Source organism: Nipponia nippon, unplaced genomic scaffold (genome assembly GCF_047370975.1).
Source record: "Nipponia nippon isolate SJK-2023a ecotype South Korea unplaced genomic scaffold, ASM4737097v1 scaffold_3, whole genome shotgun sequence".
In the NCBI taxonomy this organism is placed as follows: domain Eukaryota; kingdom Metazoa; phylum Chordata; class Aves; order Pelecaniformes; family Threskiornithidae; genus Nipponia; species Nipponia nippon.
Window position 1 is genome coordinate 63,224,642 of NW_028262347.1, and position 18,679 is coordinate 63,243,320.

Below are 18,679 nucleotides of genomic sequence, written 5' to 3' on the forward strand. Positions count from 1 at the left end.
CCTAGCCAAAGATGCTACCTGCACATGCAGAAGCAGACCAAGATTTAACCACGTTCCTCAAATGCTCAGATATGGTACAAGGGCTTGCTCTCTGCTTACCTCATCAATCTTAGGAGCTGACACAGTTCTGGCCAATCTCACAGAGCCTTTCTGCATCCAGCCAACACCGTCTCAGTGGAGCCATACCAACTAGGGGATTTCCCTCTACACAACACTAATTCACTGAAGCTACAACCACAGCAGTTTACACGCACCATGAGTACAGAAACAAGCATCAGGAACATCCTGCAGGTGACAGGCACTGTCCTTCGCTGCCTTGCCAAGAGCATATAAAAATGTCTGTCTCATTTGGTTGGATTTCACACTCTCTTTCCAGAGGTGTAAAGGATTACATCAGGTCTTTGACTTGCGTTGGCTTGAACAGCTGCAGTAGAATCGTGGAGCAGTCATGGATGGAGGAAAGAAACTTGGAAAAAGCTCAGCAGTGAGCACATGCCTGCAGCTCAGCCACCCCAGGGCAACATCTGGAGTCTCAGAGAAGAGACAGAGAGCTTTGCATGCAGAAGAGTTTACCACTTGCAAACTTTTCCATCCAAATGGCTTTGCCTGCGCTGAGGGCTGGGACTGTGACATTTCGGTGGGTCTTTGAGTCTCTGACTGTGAATACCTACAACACAAGTGTCTCTGGACCTGACTGGGACAGCAGGAGGCTACAGTAACAAATCAACAGCCATCACAGAGTAGATAAGCTCAAGTTGCATGGTTCTCATGGGAGGTCATAGTCCACACATAAGATTTGTCCATGGCTAAGAAGAGCTCATTAATGAATACCTTCAACATTACTAGTACACTAAGCATCAATTTGCAATGTTCCAGAGACCTAAGCACATTTGAAACATGCCAGAATTAAACTAGTCAACTAATTTACCGTAAATTGTGCCTATAAACTGCATCCCACAGGTCTCCATACACAGAACGTAAAATACTCCATAATGATCAGGCAGCCCACAAAAACTATTACAACTGTAACAATAACACTAGACTCCAATTCTCAAAACAGTGTGGTATGCCACCTTTTGGGTAAATCTTTAGGCATCAGCCCCATAAAAGGCTATGTTTTTAAGACCAATTAGCTCTAGAGAGAAGAAGAGAAACTGGAGATGATATACCCATAAGTAACTCATAGGACTTGTTCCAGCAGCTTGATTTAACCACTGGAACTAACTATAACCAATACCTAATTATGGTTAAGTGTTGGGAGTCAGATGGAGATGTAGCGTTGTACCATGACACTACATTTCTGCCAGGAATATTGTTGAGTTTTGTTTGTTTGTTTGTTTTAAAAGACATCTTTTAAAAAATAGATTACTATTAACAAATTCTGAAAGCATTAATTGAAAAAAAAAAAAAAGAAGGGGTCTGAAATTTAATTTAAGAATGTTAAGATTCTCCTATTGTTCAGTGAATTTTTGAGATAATCTTTTCCATTTCAGAGAGAATGGCTAGCACATTACACAGAGGAGCAATAACATTGTCTACATGCAAAGTACTATCAAAAGAGAGGGTGGGGAGTGGGAAGAAATATTTTTCTCCCCATTAACTTCTTTCAGCTACAATAAACCTAGGTGTTTATGTGTACCAACAGCAGTAAAAATATTTTTCAAGCACAAATGCAATTGTTTCTTTTATGGCCCTGATTCAGCAAGGTAGATAAACTCCTGCCTAACTTGAAGCATGTTGAGTAATACCATTGACTTTAATGGGATTACTCGTGCTCAAAGTTAGGCACGTGTTTAAGGGTTCTGCTGTACTGTATCCACAGTTTGCAGGTATTTAAAGGAAAAAGAGATAACTAATTTATAGTAGCAATTCTGGGGCTGATCAAGAATCCTATAGAGTCAAAGGACCTTATCACAACACATAAATGAGGAAACACAGTGAGAAAAAAATAAATCTTGATAGGGTATGAAAGACTCAACTCTGGCCAAAAAAGTATGTCACTCTTTCAGAAAACAAAAATCCAGGCAAGTGAGGCTACCAAAAATCTTTATTAGGTTAAATGTGAAACAGATTATGAAGAGCTATAGATCAGAAATAGGAAGCCTGTTTTTCTTCCCTCCCCCCTATCCTTGCCAAGGTATGATTTTCTCTAGCTGAAATACAAAAAGTAAATTGTTTAAAATATCAAAATAAAGGAAGGACCACAGGAGAGGTAGTAAGTCCATTAGACCCCCAGTGCAAAAGAGGAAATCAAACAAGATAAGATTGTTTCATAAAACTAAATTATTTCTTTACATGAGCCTTCAGAGATAAAAATGAGAATACCTGTCCTGGGATTACTCTTTCCACATAAAGCAGAATAAGGCTAGAAACAGAGAGGTTAAAAAAAAAGTTTGCGAAATTAAAATGGCAATAAAGACACTGTTTCTTCAGGCAAATTAACTGCATGATGAAGACATCAGCTGTTCCCTGCAGGAGGAGATCCTGCCCCTATCCACCTTAGGTTTGCCTCGAGGTGTTTGAGGAGGGCAGAAGAAAGGATAAGGCTTTGAGAAAAGTTCCAGATGCCCAAATCCCAGAAATACATGTCCCTCTTCTGTCCACAAAAGGGGAAAGCCCCAGACCTCCACAGTGACTAACCACTGTGCCTCAGCCCTGATGCAGAAGTCAGGAGCAGCATCGAGAAAAGCCTGTTTCTTGTCCACAACTGTTTGATTATGGACTCATCTGCAGAAATGCTAACTAGTGCCATCTGCAGCGACATTTTTGGGGGAGAGGAGAAGTCAAGCGTTAAGACAGAACCAACTCTGGCTGCATAGACTTCCGAAAAGCTGTCAGCTGCCAGCATAGCTTACAATCACAGCTCACCCCTGGACACATTTCAAGTTAGTGACTGGCTCCATGATCTATCCTAATCCTTTAAACCACCCAATCATTTAAGTGACCAGGCTTGATCTTGGTTCCAATAATGACTTGTTAGGAAATCATTTAAGGAATATTAGGAAGTCCTTAAGGAAAAAAAAAAAAACAACAAAACAACACACCACCCACAGATCAGACATTGAGTAATCCCACAGACACCTTAAGAAATATCACCTATCCTATTTTAAGTTGCTTTCTATGTATTACTTAAAAACGTGCTGAAGTAACCCACTGCAAAACAAGATACTCTTTACATGGAGATAGAGCTCCATTCACATCTGTGTTTTCACAAGGTGCTTCAGAAGAAGCATGCACCTTGACATGCTTTCTGTGGTACTGTGCTGATCCTGGTATGCTTATGCTGGAGTCCAGCAGAGGCTCAGCATGGGTAGATGCGGTTTGCTTAAGTTTTATTAGGGATTGAGAATGGTTTATAACTGGATCTTGTCAGAAATGTTTTCATTAATTCCTCCCCCCATTAGAAAAAGCAGATTTTGAGCTTGTTGCCTCCCTTTGCCAGTTCACAGCCTGACAACCCTGAGCTCAAACACCCCAATTGTCTTCTGCTTTCTAGAGGTTGTTTAATCTAAGCTCCATCCTCTTGCTACTCCTAGACCCATCTCTTCGTCTCTGCCTTACTTTGTTCTTGCCCTCTTTAGCACTTATTCTACTACACAGTTGTTCAGACTTCTCACAGCAGGTTGAAGTTGAGAGTTCAAGTGAAGGAAGAGTAAGAATAGGGTTTAAACTGCTGCAAGCTGCATCGGATGCAAAAGGACGTGAAGAAAGAGTGTGACCTTACAAATTGCACAGAATTTTAATCTTCTTACTCTTTGATTATATGCAGTGAGGTCTATGTTATGAACTCTTACACTCTTCCCCACATCCAAATGCATTGCTACAGTCGAAGGCAGAATAGGTTCATTCATCCCAGAGGCAATCACCTGCCCGCTTAGGGCTGTATCATATTTTCTGTTCTTTCACTGGTAGCGTGTTGTTGGGCCAAGAATATATTACTTATTTTGGCACTATCCTCCAACTCCAAACCAGCCATACATGCTTACAGTGCTGTAAAGTCATAATGATGCAATCGCAGTAGTCAAATGCATACGAAGTGTGTATATAATGTAAAATTAACTCACTGCCTCTACAGCTCTGCTCATGTTGTAGCAGTTGCTTTTCTGATTCCATAAAGTATACTCTCCCCCTTTATTTCTCATCTTCAACCCAGAAGCTATTTGTTTCTCTGTCTGCTCTTACCACCTATTTCCAATAGTAGCCATAACCTACAATTGAAATGGAAAAATTGGATATGGTGGGGGTGAAACTAAAGTATCAAAACATCAAAGTTCACCCAAAAAATAAGTGACGTAAGTCACTAATTTCCACAGAGACCAGGACTACCTTCCTGCAAAATCTTACCATAAAAAGGAGAATATTCAAGACAAATCTTAACATGTATCGGTACATTGCTTTCCAAATAGGATATTTTTCACTTTTTATTTTTGTTATGGAGAACCAGCACAAGTATTTTAGAGGAGGTATTTTTATAGAAGGTGTTCCAAACTATAGCTGAACCAAAGACTACCACACTGTTGCAGGATCTCTTCAAAAGTCACATCAGTGGCTTGGATTCCCCCATTGAACAGAAATGCTTCAACTCTGCTTTTGCACCAAACCAGACCTGTTTGTTTCTGCCTTGGCCTCCATCTTGGGCCATCTCTGTATGAAAACAGACAGTTTTCACAGCACACACTCACAACTGAAGACTATTTGCATTGTCTCTCTCTATAAAAGGTATTACCATCACCTCTCCTTTGGATCTGCACACGGGAGTGAAGAAAAAAAATGCTTTTGTGACCTACAAAAGCCTTACTTGAAATAATTCTCTACGACTTGAGGCCTTTTGGAATGGAAGGGATATATTGTTTTGACTTGATTAAAGCTGAAAAGTTGATTTGACATCCTGTTGTCAAGGAAACCAATTCACACACAAAAGAAAACAGTTGTGATGGTATCGTTCAGACTATTCAAGTGACCTTAGAAAGAAAAAAAGGCTTCAGTTCCAAAGATTTGTATTCAACTCACTTCACCACTGTAGAAATAAAGATCATTGCTCTTTATGCTTATTGGAAAGCAGTTTTCAATCTGGAAAAAGCAAAATGCCACATCTTCTTCCAACTGCCAGATCCAATACTTTGCTGGGACCATACACATAAACATACCTACCATTTATTGCCTATTTCAAAGAACCACAGAAAGAATCACCCAGAAGACATATAGGGAAGGAGAAGGAATTTCTTTAGTTGGCAGAACCTTGATAAATACCCCCGAACACATACCACACCTATTGAACAGCAGTTCACAAGCCAGGTTTTAAAACATCCTCCTTCAGCTACAAATAAAGCTTACCTCAAGCACAGCAATGTTTGAGCCCAGCTTTGTTTTTCTGGGAGATATCAAAAAGCAACATTTTTTTCTCTGCCAGCCTCCGAGATCCCTCATAAATTGAGTTTTTCATGCATGCAATAAGTGGGATGTAGTTATGCCCAATCTGTTCACTCCTCTGACCTACAGGATCCCAAAGAGGCAGAACCGTCCTGGCTGACCACCACCACCATCATTCAGTTTTGCAGCCCGTGCAAGTCTCACAGAGGTTTCAATCCCTAACAGCTGTGGGTAGACTGGAAAAATGAAACTTTCTATCTGTCTGCTCACACACTGTAATTATACGTCTCTTTCTCTGATGACATAGCCTCTGCCTGTCCGAATGAGCAGACAGATAACTAAGTAGCAACTTGTCTCGAATTCAGCTTAGAAAAGAATAGGCATGATATTAATAAGGAGGGAAATGTACTGAGGAATGGATGCCAGTGTTCTTACATTATTGTCATTTAAGGGCATCACACCAAAGGTCACGAAGATAATAAGCCTCAGTCATTTTCCATTTGTTACACAACATACAAATTGCCACAATGTTAATGAATATCTTTCTCCATACCTGGCCAGCCAAGACGCTGCATTATTTCCTCTTAGACAAGTACCTAACCCTTGGAATTCATTATTTCCATCACTTCTTGCAGCACTTTGTCCTTAGGGCTGAGCATAAATGCCACAAGGCAGCTGTGACTAGATCATCAAATGCTTCATATGGCTGAGCCTGACTTCTTTCTGATAGAGGTTTTTTGCTGGAAGTGCATACAAAGCATATTTATATCATTTATGATCCAGTATGTACACACACATTCATATATGCTCTCGCACATGTCTTAAACACCTTGCAGAACACAGGGAAAAAAAAAAAAATTGACATTATCTGTACTTTGTGGATATTGCTTTATACTTATATATTGAAATAATAGCTATGCTAGAAACACCAACTGACCACAACAATAGAAGCTACCATGAAATAACTGCATTTCCACTTAAAACGATGACAACTGGAAAGGAGTTCTTGGAACAGAAAATGACATTCACAGAAATGTGGAAGGGCTTGTATGAAGGGATATAGTATGTAAACCCTCTTTACTCCTAATAAACTAAGATAGCACAGCTGAGCTATAGAGAGAGGAATGCCTCATTTCTAATCTGTACTTCATTGTATTTTAAGTTTACAAATTTTGCATAAATATAGATAGCAACAGCTGGACCAAATTCATACTATTTCATAAAATGAGGGTTTTTTTAAGACAATAAATTATTATTTCCACTGTTCACCGTAAGTAAAGAATATGCAGATGAAAAGAGAATATTGAAGGCTGGCAGCTTTGTACAGTCTGAAAAAGACTAAACTTTACGTGCATAATTAAAATTAGAAAGAGAAGAATGAAGTCCAACACCAAATGCTGAACTAAAATAAGCCAAGGTTACTTTCTGCGTGTAGTCAAACAACGTCCACCTCTGTCCCCTAGACTGAAACACCGCACTCTACGTTTCAATGAACATCTTTGGTATTTTGGTACCTCTCCCACCCAACAAACCCAAACAGCAAGAGCCAGAAAAGAAGAAAGCTCATGGCACTGCTAAACTTACCCACAAACAGGTCCATACTCCGTTATGAGTTTTGTGTGGTTTTCCCAAAAACCCTGGATAAAAGAAAAATAACAAAGTATTTTAGAAAAGTACTTAACAGAAACTCTATTACACAGTGTTGCTAACACTCACACAAAAGCTTTGAACCTCAATTAGGAGAACCATGGTATTAACTCATAACCTCACCTTTTTCTAATTGTCCATCTGTGACAGTAGAGTCTAGAAATGACGGCAGAAAAAAAATTCCAACCCCAAAACCAGGTTTTCATCAGAGTTTTATACTCCAAAATACGTTACCATTTCATGATTTTTCTTTTAAGCTAATTTCACGATTGGTGTCCTGACTCAATTTTTTTCCGATATGTGTGTGGATGGAAAAACTGACAGAGAAATTGATAACAGAATAAGTATATGACTGACTTACACACAAGAGAAACACAGGGAACGTGGAAAGGTTATCTTGTTTTGACTTTAGTTATACGATTAAAAAAAAACCTGCAAAGGTGGAGTTTAGCATGAGGCAGTCACCTAGGACACTCTGCAGAATAGTAAGCAGATTTCTTTTAACAAACTTTTAGAATTTTTACTGTGTTTCATTTTCATAATTGATGAAAATTGTTATCCATTTATCTAAATAAACCTGCCACTGTACTAAATTGTTAGTGTCCTAAATGAATTCAGATTGATTAATCCAAAAGAAGGTGTGCAAAATGCGTCCCCAAAAGTGAATATAAAAAAACCTGTTTTAACAAAACTGCGATATTTGAGAATTGTACTGCATTATGTTCGTAACTTGTCTATGGAAAAATAACACATTTGACTATGTTAATCTGCATTTATATTAATTCAAGAAAGACTATTGTGATCTATCTTCATTCTTCAGAGAAAATTCACTAACAAAGTAGAATACTTATGCCTCATATTGAATCTTTCTTATTTTTTATTACATACTGCAGAATATTAGCTAGAACAATATGAACTACTGTAAATACATTAACCACAGACACGAATAAACAAGACCATGTAACGTGTGTATGCTTTGGGAGCATTTTACCATACTAAACAAAAGAAAATCTGATAATCAAAAGTAGTTATCCTATCTATCACCCTTGGGTGCTAACTTATCACCCAAATTAGCAAGCACTTGCGACCACCCACAGTCCTCCTCTTATAGAGCCCTTCAATTGTTTTTTATTCTTAATACAGTTGTGCTTTTTTTTAATCCTGGACTTGCAATATGTTTATTCTACAGGACAATATGTCTCTAGGTTAAGGCAAGAACTTTATGTTTTCCTTAAGCTACAAAAAGCTAAAGCACTGAATGGTGTGTAAGAAAACACACTAAAGATAAAATTATGAAAGAGGTGGTTTAGATGATTGCCTGAAAAAAATACATATTCTCACCTGAAAAATACTTTACCACTAAAGCAAGCAGAAAAGCTTCATCCATTAGCATACAGAAACTAAGGTGGACAAAGCCTTTGTGATACCACAAATAAATACAGCTAACTCAAAAAGGCTTTTATCTGCAGACACCAAGGGAGGGGAAAAGGTACATACACATTCACACTGACCTGCGTTTTGCTATAGCGATACTTCAGCAGTAGCAGGATTTCTTCCTGCAATTGCTATGATTTCAGCATTACAAAGGTTGCCTACTGCCTTCTCCTGCAGATGCAAGGGGAAAATCCTGGGGCCAAACTCCCCCCAGCACTATTCTCCAGGCAGCCACCTAAGACTGCGTAAAGCAGGCTCAGCTCATCAGTGCGCTCTGACCACTTTGCCTGGGAGAGTGACTCCAACCTGCGTAAACACAGCTGACATTTACGGCCACGCTGAGGCACCAGCATCAAACAGGGCACTGCTCGAGGTTACCGGGCAGAGTCGAACACAGGGTGCAAAGCACTGCTGTATCACAACAATATCAGTTGCACGGGCAGAGGGACTTCCAGTCTTGGGAGATGATGCTGAATCAGGTCTGCCCTCCAGCCCACTTTCCTCCTAGCCTGAGCCTTCAAGTGAGGACATCCCAAACTACAGCCTAAATCTTGCCTGCTCAGTTTTGCTTTGGATTGCAAGCACGCACACAGGTATTGCAGTTGCAGTATCCACCAGCTGCATTCCAGAGAGCCAGCAGGATATTAACATTTACAAGAACCCTAGGCTTTAAATGATTCAGTGAAAAAGCCTTCCAGAAAGCCGGCTTCTTGGAAGTGCTGCTCCTGGCTCACTACAGTAGAGGGGTCAGGCAGAACACATTTCAAATCAGGCCTGTTAACCAATAACTGGTTTTCCACCTCCAGGTCTCCTAACTGATTGCACTGGCTTAAAATTAACCACACTTAGTTTTTCCTCCTCCAAGTGAGAAGTACAAGCCTGCAAGATATAGGGAGAGGAAGAGTTGAAAAGTATCTGGGAAAGATTGTGAGAAAGGATCCTCAGGAGCAAAAAGAATCACTTGTTCTCTACGCTCCAGGACACCTTCTCATGTCCTGCACCACCACACACACATACACACCGCTGTCTGCCTCCGCCATCCACCCCCAGGACACACTGCTCTCCTGCCCCCCTTCGCGGCCATGGTGAGCACCCAGGAGCAGGTCTCATCGGGCTGCCTGGGAAAGACAAGCAAACAGCACGCACAGAGCACTGCGAGGCTGCGGTGGCTGGAGCATGGGTAAGGCAGAAGGAAGGTGCGTGCATCCCTTACAAGCAAGCCAAGGCACGTCTTTCAGCTGGAGGAAGATGGGGTTGTATGAAGGCACTTGTGTTTCTTCTCAATAGCCATAAGGAAGGCCAATGAACCTGTGATAGTGTCAGTACACAGTGAGGGGATAATGCCACATCCACGTAGCTCTACCAGTTTTGCAGCATCATCCCTGAACACGGCTTCCAGTAGACAGGTACCTTGAAAACATCCTCCTCCTCCTCCTCCTGTGAGTCATGTTTGAAGCACAGCAAGCCTCTGAAGTGTTTTTGGTAACTTATTTACACTAGCTGAGGTCGATCTGCTCCAACACTCATTATTGCAAGTTTGTCCAGGTTTATAATTGCAACTGTACTTAGCACTACAGGATAACTAAGTACCTGCCCACCAGCAGCAACTGTTTTACCAGAAAATGGAGGCAGAGACCTCTCTGACTCAAGATCACCCAGTGGGTAAACATGAGAGGAAGCAAACTCAGAAATGATACCTGCTGACATATACCCAGTGGCTTAAAGCCATATGACAGGAGCTATAATGAAACAATGTGGGGGTTAGGAAGGGGAAAATGGAAACATATGTATTCTGATTTTTTAGGAAAACAGAAGGAAACGGAAAAGCAGAACACCACACAGTATAACGGGATGACACCATGTGCATCAGGAGGAACTGTAGCACATTAAACAGTCACTCATAACAATGAGGTGTAAAACCATAGTCAGTAATTCTGTTCCAAGTCAGAAAAATCATGTAGCTTTTTCTTTATTTGGAAGCTGCAGAATATGAATTGTCATCAACAACAACTCCAAAAAGGGTTGGGGCAGGGAGGACTTGCTGTGTGTGGCCCCTACAGTGAGGTACCAGCCTGATGACAGCTCATTATCAAACAAGATAATGCAGGAGTATGAAAAGCTTCTTTCCCTGAAGAAAGCATATTTTACAGCATCTGGTACACCATGGAAACAGCAGCTCAAGTGGGCTGACTGCTGCACACCCAGAAGGCTTCTTTGTTTACATGGCTGGCAGTTGCCTCCCTACAGGGAATTTGCATTCTCCCCTTCCTCTGAGCATGTATCATCAGCTGCATCTGTGGGTAGAACCACTCACAAGGCCAAATCCTGCTCTCAGGGATACAGGTGCAACCCCTGTGGAAGGGAAAAAGATTTGGGTCTGCATCAGAGCCAAGTCTGGCCATTGCCAACCATCTATCTTGAGATATCGAATGTTGAGACTTCAGCCTGAGCAGCACATACATGAAAGGGCTGCAGAAAGGACTCCGTTGGCTCAAGTATCCCCTTTCCTTTTTTCAACAGATTCTGCCACTGCAAGACAGATACTTCAGCAATTTCCTCCTTGTTGCATATTCACCTTGCTAGTTCCTCACAGCGAGGAAAAATCTGCAGCAATGTCATCTTCCCTCCTTGCTGAACACAGGTGTAGGCACTAAGCTGAAGTTTTCAGAAAGAGGCAGTACCATGCATTTTGATTTTTGGGGTGTCTAACATGAGGCATATCCAACCTGTTCTTAGTAGTTGCTCAATGCCTGCAGATCTCATGGCTGCAAATGAGGACTTAAGTGACTTTCAGCTTAAAGTGACCCAGATGGTATGGAGGATGCTTTGCACCATTTCAGCTTGTTGCAGTTGGAAAACAAATCGCATGGTTTATGAACTTAGCTATAGTCCTTAAGGGTCACTAGATAAAATGGTTTGAAGGAGCCTACATAGTTGGGATCCAGCAGATGCATGCTCCTGACAGTAGCTCAAAATTTGGACTTCAAAAATGTGCCTTCCAGAATGCATAAGGGTAGCCCTTGAATTTTGTAGTGTACTGAACGCTACAAAAGCTACTGAGCTGTGTGGAGAGCGATGTGGTGTGCCCATCAAAATCCACTGCAAGTGGGAAACATTACCCGTGCAAGAACAGCCAAGGGAAAAAGGCTTCTTTTGTTGCCACTTTCTGAAAAGCATCACACATTACTTGATGTCAGTCACTTACCGAGACACCCTGGATTCAGACCTGTGACTCAGAAGCCAAAGACACCACATTGCATCACTAGTCCCATATACGCTCCACCCTCACCACCCTGTAGTCAGACATGGTGTTCTGTTTCACTATGATGTTAATAACCAAAGCATCATTGTTTGAGCACACACCTCATCAAGAGACAAAAATCTGTACAGTTATTTATGGTACACAATGACAACGAATGACATTTATGGATCAAATTTTTAGTATTCAATGGGCTTCACATATCTTTTTTCCTTAGACCACCTGGGGGAAAAAAAAAAAAACCAAACAACAACTGCTAATAACCTACTACCCAAGTTGATTTCTTTTTTTTTTTTCTAATACAGGCTAACACTTAATTAAACCAACCTTGTATCAGACCGCAGCCCACTTTGAAGGAATGATCCCATACTGTACATCATCTCCAGCAATAATCCTAGTGAAAACACTAGGATGCCAGCAGACAAGAGGAGGAAAACAGCATGAACTTCTAACCGGCCTGATTCCGAGCCATGTACATAGTTTGTTTCCTTTGATCGTTACCCTTAATGGCTGTCCTCTGTGTATAATTTGGTTTAATTTATGTGTATGCCATTTCAGATTTTAAAAAACACATATAGCCCTTCCAAATTTATTAAAAGCAGCCTTCCTACCCTTAATAGTTATTGAGAGGTTAGTGTTATGTAATTAAGTTAATCCTCATCTGTAAAGGCTAATTAACTGAACACTAATTGAATCTGCATATGAAAATTTGGACAATGTGTTCTCATTACACAATTAAAAAAAATTACCTGAACTAAATACCAAACAAGTTGTAAATTTTTTCCTTCTACCTTTTCAGGTCTTTAATAAAAACTAAGCGGGCAGGTTTATTTCTGCGTGCTGTATTAGCCCTTGCTGTCTGGAACAAGCAGTTGTTGTATCAGTGTTTGGAGAAACTGGTCCTTCCCTGAAAGACGGTTGCTTTCCCTCTTGCATGAGCTCTCGCTTTCACTCTGCCCTTACTCCATGCCTTTCATCACCCTCTTCTCCTTCTGCTGTCCATCACCTGCCCTGGTCAGAGAGAGGGCAGAGGCTCTTGGGATCAAGTCATATCACCCAAAGGATCAGATGGCACAATACGGTTCAGTCATGCTGATTCACCACCCCAAAGCCTTCACGCAGCCAGCTCGAAGCCACCTGAGCAGTTTTGGCAGGGCACTACCCTTTCACCCCCAAGGATTTCACTGGGAAGTGATCTTAAGGAGAAAACAGCCCCATCTCATTCTCCTCTGCCTGGATGTGGCTGCATTAAAAAAGCAAGACATGTTTTGGACCTTTTTCAGCCTTTGCTTGAGACATTTACAGTTTAAAACAGTCAAGTTTCCAGGAGGGAATTAAGAAAAGCACATCATACTTTCTCGTATTTGCTGTCTCTCCCCATTAACCAGGTTAATGGCTGATTCCAATAGGCTGGTAACTAAAGAGTCGGCGGGAGGGAGGGGAAGCCAGGCAAGTAAATACACAATTGCAAGCCTGACCTCAATAGCATGCAAGATTTCCCAGTGCGTGGAACACACAGTCCTCAGATTTTCTCACAAACCTCACCATATGTTTTTAACATTGAAGTCATAACCACCAGCACTGCATAAGTGGCATGGCTGGACGGAGCAGCTGCAGCCAGTTAACAGTCCCTCAGGTACCACCTCTGGCCCACCGGTAACAACCTGGCACTCTGCTTCACAGCAAATACCTAAAGGAAAGAGGATCAGAGGAATGGGAAAGGGGATACACCGCATATTATCTTTCTTTGGGAAGATAACACATTTTCTAGGTGAGGAAACAGTGGAAGATGTACACAGACTTCAGTAATGCTTCTGGTCTGGTGGCAAGTGAACAGTCATCACACTCAAAAGGATGAAGATCAGGATAAAAATCGAGAGATAGTAAACATGCAAGCTGTAGGTAAATGAGTATGGACTGAGTTGAAAGAAAAAGTACAGGCATGAAAGGAGGAAACCCATAGATTTCTCAAGGGTCAGCCTTGGGACAAACATTGTTCAGTGTTTTGAGGACTGACTTTGGCACAAAAAACAGAAACTTTAGCAAAGTACATTCATGATTCTGGGTTGAAAGACATATTCTTTCCTCAGCAGGCAGAGAGATTGAGATTGTCATATCAGAAGAACTGGATGACCTAAAGAACCTGAACTGCAGCAGAGGAGAGTCTTTAGTTGAAGACAAAACTTCAGGCCCTTAGAGGGAATATGTTAAATCCAAGAATTTCTGCAGTAGTAGATTATTGTTTGAAAATGACAGAGAAGGGGAAAACCTGGATGGACACATCAGCCACAGGATAATGAGGAACAACAAGTATGATGGAAACTACAAATGCAGAATATCTGGGATACGCTTCCTCTGGAATGCTGCATGCAAATCTGGTGAGCCGTGTTCAAAAGGAATGAATTAAAAATGGAACGAGTGGAGAAAAGGGTTACAAGGATCCTCAGGGAACAGAAGGCCTGTCTTACAAGTAGTAATTAGGAGAGTTCATTTTAGCAAACCAAAGGTTCATTTTAGCAGACCAAAGGGAGGAGACATGCTTGCTGTCTATAAATGTACTGGGAGTAATCATCAGGGAGGGCAAATATCTATTTAATATAAAGGCCTACATTACTAAAAGATCAAATGTGTATAAACTGGCCATGGATAAGTGTTGCTAGAAATTAGATGAAAGCTATTGACTATCAAAGTAGTAAGATTTTAGAACAGCCTCCCCATCAGAATAGTGGGGGCAAGAACCTCAAGGAGGGTTTTGAGGCACAGGAGATAAGATGTGGATATTTAGAAAAAATGGAGTGTAGGATGAATAACCCAGCCCATCTACACCAGCCCCTCAAGGTGATACACAGCCACTTCCACAATAAGAGAGACTCTTCTCTATTGGAAAAGATTTACTGCACTTTCATATGCGCACGCTGCATTCACACTTCTAGTTGATTCACCTTAACTTTCCAAAGCATTCCCACATAGATATGGCCCCAGACATTAATTTGGCATACTGCAATGAGATTCTTGCTTTCTTTTTGTCTTTCTATTTTCAAACTCATTTCACTTTACAAACTTCATTTCCACAACATCTCTGGGACGGTAAGTGCCCATCTGTCACAGGTGGGGACTTGGAAGTACACAAGATTGAGCAATTTGCCAAATGCCACACAAGAAGTCAATGGTAGAGCCAGAGACAAGTTGCAGGTTTCTCAGTCCTTTCTTGGTATCTTGCAAAACCATTCCTTTTCTGCCACAGAAACACAGACAGTATATGAGATAGGAATATCAGCAAATTCGATCTATTTCTGAGCTTTCAGACATATCACATGCCTGAGGCTGCAGAGAAAGGCAAGAGGAAAACAACCCTATATAGAGAGTTAACTGGAAAATGTTTTAAATAGAGGGAGGTTTCTTCCTCACCCAACTGTTCGCTTAAGATTCAATTACTCTTATCATAATATGCATAGCTACAAATGTAATTAGTCATAAAATTATCCAGACCCTCAAATTATTCCAGCTGCTGTATTCGACTCCCTGATTCTTGCAATGATGAATTCTCCAGACTGATTACACTGGCTAAAATAATATTTCTTTTTATCTATTTGGAAGTTGCCTGCCATTAGCTTAGACCTTGTTTATATCTGCTATAGAGCTATAATTGCAACCTTGCTACTTTTATTAGGACTATTGTCTAGATAACACTCAAACCTGCTAGGCCCTTATTTTACTTAATAGTAAATGTCACAGAAGACACCTATTCAGGCTTCTAGGAACCTTTATCAAAAACAGAAAACATGTCATTATGAAGACACGTACAAAGAGAAATGCAATTTGTGCAATGTGTTCATGAAAGGATCCATGTGAGGTCTTACAGACTCACTGAAATTTCCGATCCTGCGATAAATATATATTTATAATAAGTCAAGAAACTAGGGAAAAAAAGAGAAAGGAACGATGGATTTTTTTTTTTTACTAGACCATGTAATTTCCACTAAATCTCTTCTAAGTTGACTTCTTTCCAAACTGAGTGTAATTCTCTCCTACAGAATCTCTTCTTGTATGTAATTCCACTGGATCGCTAATCATCTCTGTTGCCTTTCTTAATATTACCACATCTTCAAATTATAACAGGAAAACAGAGAATTACAGTGCTCTCTATAGGAGGGAATTCACTGTGCAACAGAAGACCATTGCAATGTGTATTTTCACTGTGTGCTCAATGTCTCTCGGATGGATTAACGTAAGCATTCAGCACATCTTACTAATGGTGAATGAACTTTATTACTTTTCTTTGCTGGCCTCCCTTAAGGGAAGCAAAGCAGTAATTGCATAATTTAAAGAAATGGAAAGAACTTCTTGTAGGACAGAGACATGCTAGCTAAACCTAAGGAAAACAAACATTTCAGGAGTACTCTGACAACACAGCACTGTTTTAGGGGGCAACAAATTGGCATTTGAAGAAATGAAAGTTAACTTCTTTCCCACGGAAGGGAGACAGGGACTTTTTTTCCTCCAAGGAGCTTCTCCACTTCTGAAGTGTCCCCCTCCTTCTCAGATCCATCAACAGCAGATTCCTTCAGATTATGAAAATGGCATTTTTAAGTATAAAAGATACTAACCAATCCCATTATACAATAGCCTCTCTTAGGTGCCATAGAGTGCAAACAGACTTTGAAATAAGTACTGGGAAAATTACATGTCCGCGTGCAAATCTTGCATCTTCACCTACAGAATTAAGATGACAGTGTTTAAGCTTTCTTTTCTGATGTGAACTCTGGGATATCTCATATTGCTTTAACTCACTAGTGCCTAAGTGGATACTATTTAGACAGGTGGGTTTCAAGAAAACCTCAGCTTTAGGAAGCAACATTACTCATTCAGTGGGTGATAACATCTTGGCCTCCTCAGAGACATTCCCCTAGGGGTCTCTACCATTGTTTATGAACTGATTGTAAAATCAATGCCACTTAATTATCCGTGACCACCAAGTCTGAAACTATGAAACATACATCTGAAAGAACTAAAGATTATCACAAACTCTGTGTTCAGCACCCAAATTCTGATCTTTTATCCTGATGACACTAAGACACAAAACAGTGCCCAAATCAAAGCACTACACTGCACACAGAGTGCTCCATCAAGGCAAGAGACCTGGAAAGAACATTACACAACAGACATTAATCATAGAATAGTTTGGGTTGGAAGGGACCTTTAAAGGTCATCTAGTCCATCCCCCCTGCAACGAGCAGGGACATCTTTAACTAGATCAGGTTGCTCAGAGCCCCATCCAACTTGACCTTGAACGTTTCCAGGGATGGGGCATCTACCATCTCTCTGGACAACCTGTTCCAGTGTTTCACCAACCTCATTGTAAAAAATTTCTTCCTGATATTTAGTCTAAATCTACCCTCTTTTAGCTTAAAACCATTACCCCTTGTCCTATCACAACAGGCCCTGCTAAAAAGTTTGTCCCCATCTTTCTTATAAGCCCCCTTTAAGTAATCATGCCACTTAATGTATTACTGAAAGATACTAGGACTATTTCTGTATTTTAACATAGCTGGACAAGCCCAGCTTCTTCTTGTCTAATTCCCACCTTGTATGGATGCAGGCTCTCAAGCATGAAAGCAGAAAAAACGTCCCTATAGATTGTACTGGTCTCTGATGCAGAACAGAGCACGCTGCTATCTGTAGCATGGACAGGCCAGGCATAGGCATGACAGATCCCTTTTTACTACCATCTATCACATGGCACCTCTGTAAAAGCCACAAGGTTAAGGGCAGACAAGTCAGCTTGACACACACAAGCTTTGAGGTGAGCCCATACATTCAGCAGGGCACAAGGGGGCACGTGGCTGCTGAGCTACAAGCATCTTCACCCTAGCCATGTGAACAAACACTCTGTGTGCTTCATTCTGCTCCTAGATCGACAGTCTACCAGGTAGGACAGACCTACTGTGACCACTACAGACAGAAATGTGTTGTGAGATCCTATGCAGGACAGAATAGTTTTGTTCCTTCAGAAATAAGACAAGCTGCAGCCCCAACAGCCACATCACACCAGGCAGTTGACTCTCTGCCTAGCTTAAAATAATTATTCCAACAAAATCTCCTTGTTTTCACAAGGTAAGTTACACTTCATGTTCTGTCCTGGAGCCAAATACTGTTTGTCGTGGTTTAACACCAGTTGGCAACTAAGCACCACACAGCCATTCACTTACCCTCCCACCCTAGTGGGATGGGGGAGAGAATTGCAGGAAAAAAAAAAAGGTAAAAACCTGTAGGTTGAGATGAAGACAGTTTCATAGGTAAAGCAAAAGCTGCACATGCAAGCAAAGCAAAACAAGGAATTCTTTCACTATTTTCCATCAGCAGGCAGGTGTTCAGCCATCTCCAGGAAAGCAGGGCTCCATCAGATGTAACAGTTACTAGGGAAGACAAACACCATCACTCTGAACATCCCCCCCTTCCTTCTTCTTCCCTCAACTTTGTATACTGAGCATGATGTCATATGGTATGGGATATCCCTTTGGCCAGTCTGGGTCAGCTGTCCTGTCCTGGCTGTGCTCCCTCCCAGCTTCTTGTGCACCTGGCAGAGCGTGGGAAGCTGAAGAGTCCTTGACTAATACAACCACCACTTAGTAACAACTAAAACATCAGTGTATTATCAACATCATTCTCATCCTAAATCCAAAACACCATATACCAGCTACTAAGAAGAAAATTCACTCCATCCCAGCTAAAACCAGGACACTGTTTAAGACCCAAGCCACCCATGTGGTAGCTGGTAGGATACAAGCATGGAAAAAAAGAGACACTATAAAGCCATATCAGGCCTCCCTGGAACAACAGATTAGGAAGACAACGGGCAGAAACATGTAGTACCAACCTCTGCGTGGGCTGGAGAGAGGATCATGGAGAGCAGCAGGAGCTGAGATAGAGCAAGGAAATTAAATGGAAGGCTGCATTTGAAGGAGAATT

General features: G+C 41.1%; 1 protein-coding gene across 10 annotated transcripts in view; it reads right to left on the reverse strand.

Moving 5' to 3' along the window:
• The window catches only part of TBXAS1 (thromboxane A synthase 1), a 232,432-nt gene that overhangs the window by 142,273 nt on the left and 71,480 nt on the right, over positions 1-18,679 (reverse strand). For 6 of the 10 annotated variants that reach the window (XM_009465851.2, XM_087768217.1, XM_087768219.1 and 3 more), the window contains one exon: positions 6,955-7,007. In XM_009465851.2, the coding sequence (XP_009464126.2) occupies positions 6,955-7,007 (53 nt within the window). Of the gene's footprint in view, positions 1-5,334; positions 5,602-6,954; positions 7,008-7,140; positions 7,373-8,528; positions 8,991-18,679 lie in introns of those variants that run through there. The other 4 variants (XM_087768223.1, XM_087768222.1, XM_087768221.1 and 1 more) reach the window with 4 other exon arrangements.